This window comes from Drosophila virilis, chromosome 5, assembly GCF_030788295.1.
Source record: "Drosophila virilis strain 15010-1051.87 chromosome 5, Dvir_AGI_RSII-ME, whole genome shotgun sequence".
NCBI lineage: Eukaryota > Metazoa > Arthropoda > Insecta > Diptera > Drosophilidae > Drosophila > Drosophila virilis.
In genome coordinates, this window is record NC_091547.1 from 1724091 (window position 1) to 1734355 (window position 10265).

At 44.7% G+C, this 10265-nt stretch overlaps 1 protein-coding gene across 2 annotated transcripts; it reads left to right on the forward strand.

Moving 5' to 3' along the window:
* The first annotated feature begins 92 nt into the window (after window positions 1-92).
* On the forward strand, window positions 93-9899 carry Rab32 (RAS oncogene family member Rab32). Of its 2 annotated transcripts, none has more exons than XM_015168862.3 (4): window positions 93-1410; window positions 8436-8831; window positions 8899-9042; window positions 9109-9899. In XM_015168862.3, exons 1-4 carry the CDS (start codon window positions 877-879, stop codon window positions 9214-9216), a joined length of 1182 nt encoding a protein of 393 aa, XP_015024348.1. In that variant the 5' UTR covers window positions 93-876; the 3' UTR covers window positions 9217-9899. The 2 variants fall into 2 exon arrangements, with proteins under 2 accessions (XP_015024348.1, XP_002059401.2); XM_002059365.4 differs by lacking the exon at window positions 93-1410 and adding an exon at window positions 6609-8195.
* Window positions 9900-10265: the final 366 nt, after the last annotated feature.

Here is a 10265-nt window from a genome sequence, read left to right on the forward strand (position 1 = left end):
CGCAGCAGCGAAACGGTTAGTCGCATAACCGTTTCGACTATGCGACCAACCGTTTCGCTTTTGTCAAGCTTTCACACAGCTTTGCGTTCAGTTCACAATTGAACGCAACGGCGTGCGGACCTGCTGCGCTTGTTTCTGTTTGTTGCTTGTGTAAAGTGAAGCGAGCGTCATTTTTTGCGTGTCTCTTTTGTACGTGTGTGAATTTCATTTTAGTGATATTAAATTAACGCCAAGGAGCAACAAAAACAACAACAACAACAGCGTTAACAATTAAAATAACAATAAAGGCTTATGCAACTGGCGATGTGAATGTTAAATGTTTGTCGCGCTCAATTTAGTGCTCCATTTCTTAGCGCGAAACCAGTTTGCAATTGTTTAGTTAACTTGACATTTGGCGCTGATCAAAAGTGCAGCAATTGCAGCCAAAACGCGAGTTCAATAAACTCCAAGTGCCAGAAAGAGATAACCTTACCAAAATTGTGTGCATTAAAATTGAATACGATTTTGATAAGTGCGCGCCAACACAGCGTACAGCAGCAGAAAGTTCAAGTGCAGGCGCTTTAATTACCGTTTGAGCAAAGTGTGAGGGAGAAAGCAATATATATTTTTTCGACAACCACATGTTGCTGGGCCGTTAGAGTCCGCACGGCAGAATAAACGGCATAACTCAAGTTAAACAAAACAGAGCAGAGCAAACACACAGAGACAGAAAACGCATGTGTGTATGCGTGTGAATGTGTGTGTAGATAAAGCGAGTGCGAATGACCTTGACTAGCGCACACAAACAGAGACAGACAAGTGGAGTGATAAAACAACAATAATTTGTCAAAGTCTAAAGAGCAATAACACATATCCCCCTTTACACCACGCCCCTGCATGGCAGCCGGCGTTATACGCTGCAGCGTTGTCTCATCCTCTGCCGGACGCCGCAACCTCTGCGACTCCCAGACACAACTGAACATCGTCCAATCTAAATCCAAGTCGTACAGTTATCTTAACAGCAGCAGCACCAGCAGCAACAACACCAGTAGCAGCAGTTGTGCCTGCGTGCGTTGCCATATCGCGCACACAAGCTACTGCAAGGACACGTGGCCCGTGGAGCACAAGCATCAGCCGTTAAGCGCCGTCTCTTTGGGTACGCTAAGCGCCAAAGAGTCGCCCCTATTTGCGCGTCGTCAGCTGGCATTCCAATTGGATGCGCAGCAGCCTTCAGACCAATTGGAATCGCAGCAGCAGCCGCAACAGCTGAGCTGCTCCCACTACCCACTGCGCAGCGCGACGCCAGCGTACGCGTCGCAAAAGCCACAAATCGATCTCAGCGCCGTCGAGGCGCTTAACATAGCGGATATGCCTGCGGCACGCATCAACAACATGGATATCAATCGGAATAACGGCTATCTATATAATGGGGTGAGTACAGCACAAAATCTGTTCTGTTCTTCTGTTGGCGCTTATAATTGCGAGGGACGTTCAAGCAGACATTGTACTGCACATTTTCTTATTGGCATTGTGTCGCCTGGCGCCATCTTCTTCAAGCGCAGTGTGACCAGCTTGACTTAATTGCCAAATACATGTATGTAAATTGCAGGCAAGCAATTCGTTTAGTTATGTATTTGTTGAACTGCCCGCGCATTATGCTAATGTTATATAAAACCCATGCAAACAGCCAAAAAAATAACAAATAAATAAATATTACTCGCAACGTCTAAGTTTTGCAATAAAACGCATGTAACTGTGTCGGTTACATAAATATATGTATATATATTAAAGACCCACCTTCCGTACATTTGTTATTCGCAATTGTTAAATATGTATTTGTTCAAAACTTTCATGAATAACAAACAATGAGTAAAAATCACGGTCAACTCGTTGAAAAATAACTGAAAATAGTTTTAGCAACTGGAAATGAAAATTGCAAATGGAACAGTTGCAAACTAAAATAAAACTTAAGTGTGACATTAACGAGAACTGAAAGTTTTTATGGTTGAATGCTGGGAAAACGCGTAGAATTCTAATTAAGGGAACACATTTTATCGCTTTTTTTTTAGAGAGTATTTTAATTGTGCTGTATATATAGTTATTATAAGCAAACTAAATTTATGTAATAAATTAAAATCAACTTTAAGCTACCATATCACATATATCAATCTTATATAGAAACAATCTATTGAAGATTGTCAACAAAATAAGCACAACAATTTGGTAAGGGTATTCATTTTCGGCCAATCTATTTTCTCTCTCACTTTTTTTTTTTTTTTTAATTTGCAAGATCATGTTAAGTCTGTTCAATCTATAAACAAGTAGCTACCGAAGCAAAGGGAAAACATTTGAGGCTTATGTCACAGCGATTTCCACACTGTTAAGAGGAAATGAAATCTAAATTGTTGCCTCATTTGAGACGAAATAAACACAGCGATAAAATTCAGCAGATAGATGCCCGGTGGGGGGGTGGGTGGTTCTGTCACAAATGGCAATCTGGTCGGGCCGAGGCACGTGTTATGGGCAATGGAATTTCACTCTCGATACACGATATACAATATAAACAGTTTAGATATATATATATATGCGTATATATAGGCAAGCCGGTCGAGGTTGCTCGCCCCAGCCAATTGAGGGTCTATGTGTGTGTGTGTGTGGGTGTGTGGGTGTGTCTGGGTAATACTTAAACGATTGCTAGTTAGATATTTATACATTTGCTTTGTCTTAGGGCAACCGACTTGCTCGGCGTCCCACAACATTGACATCAACGCCAAGGGCCACTTTTCCAATCGTTTTCACAATGTCTCACGTCACGTTTTAAGGTCAATTACTGTGAAGCGAGAAGGGTTGGGGGTGGCTAATGAAAGCCCAACAATTAAAATAGTTGGCATTTTAAGTGAATCATCGAATAGGCCTCGTTGCTCGCTGCATTTTTGCCATGTTTTTTTGGCCTGCGGGACAATCTAATCAGTGAGCAGTCATTTTTTTCTTTCTATTTTTTTTTTTTTTTTTGATGACTCGACATTGATAAGAGCTAGATAAGATATCAATTGTGATACGCGACGGTGTATCAAATATGCGCCGCGTGTACAAAATTCATTGAGCAATCGCTCAGAATACCTATTAAATCAGGTTCAAGTCTCTGCAGGATATATCTAAGCTCAAGCAGCCAGTCATTTTGCAAACAATGCAAAACGATATCTGTCTTGTTTGATTTGCTATTTGCGTTGCCTGACGCTTGCAATTCTCAACAGGTTAAATCTTTGGAAAGGCCTTATAAAAATCTTGTTGCTTGTCACTTATTATTTATACTAAAATTAGAAAATATAACATTAATCTCAAGCTAGACAGCTTAATGCATTTATTACTACTCAGTGTAACAATAATTGTATTCTATTTCTATATATTCAACACATTTGGACATAATCTGTCGCGCACTTTGCGCATCGCTTGCCAGCCGCAAGCCTCGAGCCAATGCACTTTGTGGCCAGTTGTTGTTTTTATTGTTATTGTTGTTGTTGTAGCTGCAACTGATAAACAACAACAATCATTGACTCTGATGCGCGCGCATTGAAAAGAGCCACACGCAAGGTGCAGCTACAACTCGTTGGCAATTACCATATCCATTTTATAAAATATCTATCGTGTGAGCACAAAGTGCAGCCAGCCACGGGCAAGGTCACGTTTCAAAACTATCTCACAGATACAGATACAGACAGATATATTAACAGATACAGATACAGATACGGATATAGATACAGATACCTATTCAGATACAGATACAGATACAGATACAGATACAGATACACATACAGATACACATACAGATACACATACAGATACACATACAGATACAGATACACATACACATACAGATACACATACAGATACAGATATAGATACAGATACAGATACAGATACAGATACAGATACAGATACAGATACAGATACAGATACAAAGCTTTAAATTATTTTTATTACAGTTGTTTCCGTAATGAACTTTGATTTTCACTTTACCTTCAACTATTATTTTAATAATTTACAATTTATTTTAATAATAATTATATTTTAGCTATATTTTCTCTACAAAAAGCCAACAAATTTAATCTGAAAAGCCTTTTAAGCATTGCATATTTTTCCAACACTAAACAAAAGTGTTGCATACTTTCGCATACTTGGCTTAAAGTGAATTGCTTTTATAGAAAATTGAATTTTCTCCTGAGTAGTGTTTTCTTTTTTGTGGGCGTGTTTTTTTTTGAATTTGCAACTTGCATAACCAAGCCTACTAATATTACGCCCAGAGGCCAACTGCTGCCGTGCAGCATGCAAAATAATACAAAGTACTCCGAAAGTGTTTCCTACAGCTTGGCGAATCGGGCGGATTCTTTTGGGCTGGAAACTATTTACGTGATTTAGCTGAAATTTGGGAAATAACAAACGACTTGAATACACCTCATGACCTGCTTGCCACAGGCTATCTACGGTTTTGTTTCTCTGGCCTGCCACATTGACGCCCCGGGCGTATCCGTGTGGCTTTTGTCTGGGGAATGGGGTCGTTGGTAATTGCAACGCTTAAGCGAAATGCTTTAAATGCCCGTCAACCCCCTGCCCTGGGCTTCGACCCTTTGTCGATTGCGTGCAAACATTTGCGAGCACAAAAGAATTTCTGGTTTAGTCGAAAGTGAATTTCTAATGCTTTCGGTTTTACGGTGCTCGTAAATGTTATACAATTTTAAGGTGAAACAGCACGTGCCTCTGGAAATTCTTTCAAATCTGTCTAAAGACTAAACACCAGTTAACTAGTTCAGTTAACAAAAGGCGTAAAAAAGGGTTATGCAAACGTGTAAAGCTTTAAAGAGGCTTAAAAGTTGTTGAAAATGTGAGTTGTATAAAGGAATCACATAACCTCATCTACTCGCTCTCTTTCACTCTTTTTCTCTCTTCTCTCTTATCTCTCTCTCTCTCTCTCTCCTATTTATCCCCCTCAATCAAATGTATTTAATGATTTAGCAACACATCCTGCAGCTTAATTTAATCAAAAGTAACGTATATTTCAATTTTGCTGAAGCGCCTTCCTATGCGATTCTCAAAATTTCATGTAGGGCCTGCGCGTTATGCTGTGATTTTAGTCAAGTGTGTTTGTGTATGTGTTGTGTGTATTGTGAGTTTGCTTTTTTTGTGTGTGTAATTTTGTGAGGCATTATAAACTCTCTAACTACTTACTCTCTCTTTCTCTCTCTGTTTCTCCCTCTCTCTCTCTTTTCTCTCTCTCTCTCTTTTCTCTCTCTCTCTGCCTCCCACTATATCGCCTCTCCCTCTCTCTCGCTGTCGTCTCTCTGTCTCTGTCTCTCTCTTCCGTCTCTCTCATTACGCTCGCCACTCTCTTTCTCTCTTTCTCTGTGTGTACTCCCATCCTCTCCTAGTTTTCACACTGCATATTTAGCACTTCTCTGCTCTTTTAATGAATTCAAGTAAAGCCGTCAGATTTTATATTATTTTTAAAAAGTCGACTAGGGGTAACGCAATATTCTAATTGTCTCGCAGTCCCCTTCAAGTGCTCCAGTTGAGCTGTGCATAAACAGTTTTAGCAAATTGGAGCACATTTTGCATATTCCTGCATCGATTATGGAAATGGGAAATGGGAATGAGCAGAGAAAAGTTGTCTCTATTTATTTAAGCATTTCACTTTTAATGAGGAAGCTCTGGAATATGCGTATATTCGACAAGTATAGAATAGAATATGCAAAAAGCGACTTCTCAGACGGAAAACCGCAAAACAGTGTGTGTGACAAGTGCAGGCACAGATCTGGCTATGATATAGCCTCAACATGGTTATATACAGCAGAGACTGCTCCAAATTGAGCGTGTCGCAGCTTTGGGTTACGTGAGATTCGACATGACATCAGGCGGCTTTATCTTCCGCATGCTCTCCCGCTTCCACAGAGCGAGAGGGGTAGAGTACGCCAGTCTAATGCCCGCGTAATTGTATATATGTGCGATATGTCTTTATTGTGGCTTACCACGTTTTGCAATAAACGTAATTCTATATGTACCCAGACCAGGCCAGCTCAACGAGCGAACCACCCACCCAGCTTTGAGATTCTTGAGCGACTCTTTGGACAAATCCTCAGCTGTAAAAGGAAGCCCGCGAAGTGCGTGTCATGCATTTTTGCTGCCTCAATGCGCTTTGTTCTGGTCGGGCCGTCCATGTCCATGTCCACAGTTGGCCCTCACGCCCCATTGGCGCACAGATTCCGCACGGGCCTTGAGCTTAATGTTACACTTGGCGGCTATTTTGGAGCAAATGGAGGCGCATTCATTGCATGCATCTGCAGCTGGTCAAGATGCAAACAAAGCCGCCGGCTTTGTGCCTCGAAAAAAATTGATTGATAAGCGACTGTTCCAAGACTGAGCCGGCGCATGCAGTTCAAGCAGCTGGGCAAGTGCTGCTGCTGCTGCTGTAACTGCTGTTGCCAGTGTTGGTAAGCGTGTTGTTTTTTTGAGCTAGGCTAATCTGTAATCCAAAACCATTTTGGGGGCTTACCACAACCAGGCGAGGGGGGCGTTCGGTTGCCCTCTGAGGCGTTAAACAAATTTATATAAACCCAGACGGCGGCAATGCGAATTTCAGTGCGCGTTCGTTTAATGCTCGTTGCGGTCGCTTAAACCGTTGAGATTCCAGGGTGCTGCAAACGATCTCCAGGAATCTGCCAGACTCGCAGGCTTTGACTTCTGCTCGCTAAGATTCCAATCGAAGCGCTTGTAATATGCAAAACGCTGACAACGAGGCGAGCACAAGCAAAGCGACCAAAGCAGAGGAGCAGCAGCAGCAGGAGGAGCAGGAGCAGTCGCCAACAAAGATCAAAACACGTTCCCGCTTCTCGGCCGCCTTTCGCAGTCTGTCCAATAAAAAGCCGAGTAAGGATTTAGCCAAGCAGCAGAAGCCACGCAGCGCGGAGCAGCTGGCGGAGGATCTGAACAGCAGCGAGAGCGTTCCAAAGAGGCAAAGCCTAACACGCCGCCTGCTGCTGGGCAGCCTCAGGCCCAAGACCAAGGCGCGACCGCATAGCGATGAGCTCAGCCTGAGAAGCAGCAGCGGCAGCAGGGAGAGAGGATTGGGCGGCAATACGCTGCAGATAACCATCAGCGGCAAGAAAGTCGAGACGCTAACCAAAGGCAAAGCCAAGCCGAGCAAAAGCAAAAGCCAACGCACGAGCGCAGTCAGCGAAACGGATTACCTGAACCCGACACCAGCCGAGACGGTAGCAGCAGCAGCAACTGGAGCAACTGCAGCAGCAGCAGCAGCAGCGAGTGTTAAAAGAACGACAACAACGTTGACCACAAAAGACACGACGAGTCGCACGACCAAGCTAATTGTGGCCAAGGTGTCCGCTCAGCAGCAGCAGCTGAAAAAGAAGAGGCAGCAGCAGCTGAGAGAAGCAGCAGAAGCGCCGCAGACAGAGGAGAAAATCGTTATCACGGAGAGCACGCGAGACACGCCGCCGCGCGAACGAGCGCCCGCCAAGCCGAGCCGGGCGAGCGCCTCCAACAATCAGTTAGCCAGCAGCAGCACGGCAGTGCGCATCGCTAGCACCAGCAGCAAGAGCCAGAGCCAGAGCAGCCGCAAGGAGCGGGCATTGATGCAACAGCAGCAGCAGCGCGGACATCGCCTGACAACGGCCAAGCACGCGCTCGAGACGCCAACCAGCCCACAACCCGAGCCCGAGCCCGAACCCGAACCCGAGTCGCCCACAACTCCGCCCCCTCCGTTGCCAGCGGGCTCACCGCCAAAGATCAGTCTGAGCGACGTGGAGCAGCTGGCGGACGCTGTTTCGCTGGCGGAAAGCGCACAGACCACATCCAACCAGGACACAGTCGCCGCCGCTCCCGTGGTGCGCTTTGCCGTTGGCAGCGCCGTACGTTCGCCCGTGGACGCCTATGAGGCTGCCTTGGCCGCCGCCAGCACACAGCAGCCCAGCTCCAGCGAGGAGCCAAGCGATTCGAGTCTGCGCCGGCTCAGCTTCAAGCAGCAGCAGCCACAATTCGCGCTCAGCGATCACGACAGCATTGAGGGCAGGCGGGAAACGTTGCGCTATCAGTCGGTGGCCAGTGAGTACTCCAACGAAGAGGACACCCAATCAGAGGAGGAGCAGCAGCAGCAGTCCAAGCCCATGCCGGCCTTTGGTGATTTGACCATGGATCAGCAAATGGAACCGGTAAGGTCTTGCGCCCAATCACCGTCGCAGTCGCAGTCGCAGTTGTTGTCGCAGTTGCTGCATTTAACAGAAGCCGCACAAGTGCTTGGCCCCCGGGTTTTTTATGGGTCTATTGTCAGGCGACACCTTAACACGACGAAACCCCCCCCCACCCTCCAATCTCTCCCCCTTTTTGTGTCATTCAACTGCAGCTATTCATTCGCACTCACATTCTCTCTCTCTCTGTGTGTCTCTTTGCAGACCATCATGTCGCCGAGCGGCGAGAAACGCGAACATCTGTACAAGATTCTAGTCATCGGGGAGCTGGGCACCGGCAAGACGTCCTTCATCAAGCGCTATGTACATCAGTTCTTTAGCCAGAACTATCGCGCCACCATTGGCGTGGACTTTGCCCTGAAGGTGCTCCACTGGGACGCCAATACGATAGTCCGCCTGCAGCTCTGGGACATTGCCGGACAGGAGCGTTTCGGCAATATGACGCGTGTCTACTACAAGGAGGCCGTTGGCGCCTTCATCGTGTTTGATGTGACGCGCAGCGGCACCTTTGACTGTGTCAGCAAGTGGAAGGAGGATCTGGACTCGAAGGTCCAGCTGCCAGACGGCAGTCCCATACCCTGCATACTGCTGGCCAACAAGGTGAGTGGGCGGCAAGAACAGCTATTCATACGATCGAACTTTAATTCTCCTCCTCCGCCCGTTGCAGTGCGACCAGGAGAAGCAGGGCATTGTCACGCAGCCGGAGCGCATGGACGAGTATGTGCGGGAGAATGGCTTCGCCGGCTGGTTCGAGACCTCCGCCAAGGAGAACATCAACATCGACGAAGCAGCGCGCGCCTTGGTGAACAAGGTGAGTCAAGGGTCTCTCTATAAGGATTCTATATGAAAAGCTTAACTGAATTTCCCGATCCTCCAGATACTCATCAATGACAAACTTATAACTGCCGATGCAAACGATGCTGAGAAATTCAATTTGAGTGCGGCGGATGCGAGCGCCGATGCCAAGAACAAATGCTCCTGCTGACCTGCTGCTCCTCCGATCTGGCCAAGCATTATAGCCATCAATTTGGGCTTTACACACACACACACACACCCACACACACACACACTCACACCAAAGTCTGAGCGCGAACCAGTTCCATGTGCCTGCTTGTGGATATAAAAGATAACGTTAACTATGCTAAGGTTCTTTTGTAAAGTGTGTCTAAGACTTAGACCCCATCATCTTATCATTGTCATCATTTTTCCATCATTTAATCATTTACGCACCTGGCTATACAGTCAAACCATGCGTTAGTGTTCCAACTGGAACAATATATGACGTTCCAGTTGGAACGGGAGCAGTGCGTGCTCATACAAATTATTTACATATATTTTATCACACTATGCACACACACACACACACACCCACATATATCTATATATATACTAGAGCTCAGTTTGAGATAATGCAGCATCATTTGTGTAAAATACGAATCGTCGTCCAATTGTTTTAATTGTTTGTTTTGCTTTGTTACTGTGAGATTTTTATCTTGAATTTTTATACATACATAGACACACACACATACTTGCATACATAAATACATAAACTCTGCCATCTTTATTTGCATTTAGATAAAAGTACGTTTTATGCAACACAGATTACAGCAGAAACACATTTATATCTGCACGCAATCAAATAAACTTTTTAAATCTAGTTAAGTCAAATCCAAATGAGTTTAATTGTTTGAGAAATAAGGTGTGTAAACTCATATATAAGACTTAGCGACCTTACATTTATTATATTATTTGGAGCAGCATTTACATATGCAAATTGAATATACTTTGTTGCGCGCTCAAAGTACTTTATCGATATGTTATCGTGCCATATGCTGTCGATACTTATTTTTGGTAACCCTATGCAAAACACTATGCGATTAATTAATAAATAAGTGGCATTCCTGCAGATGATGCAATCTCAATAGCATGAGGAAAAAACGCGCCTTGCTGCATAAATAATGCTTTGCAAGAACGCTTATAAATTATAAAAGTGATAGGCTGCTCTAGTGGATATTTTTTTATGACTTTTTATTA

Bases quoted from the DNA above. Each gene is read 5' to 3' on its own strand.
- Rab32 (XM_002059365.4), top strand. From the start codon at position 6,747: ATGCAAAACGCTGACAACGAGGCGAGCACAAGCAAAGCGACCAAAGCA. The intron at 8,832-8,898 runs GTGAGTGGGCGG...CGCCCGTTGCAG, and splicing joins GCATACTGCTGGCCAACAAG to TGCGACCAGGAGAAGCAGGG. The intron at 9,043-9,108 runs GTGAGTCAAGGG...CCGATCCTCCAG, and splicing joins CGCGCGCCTTGGTGAACAAG to ATACTCATCAATGACAAACT.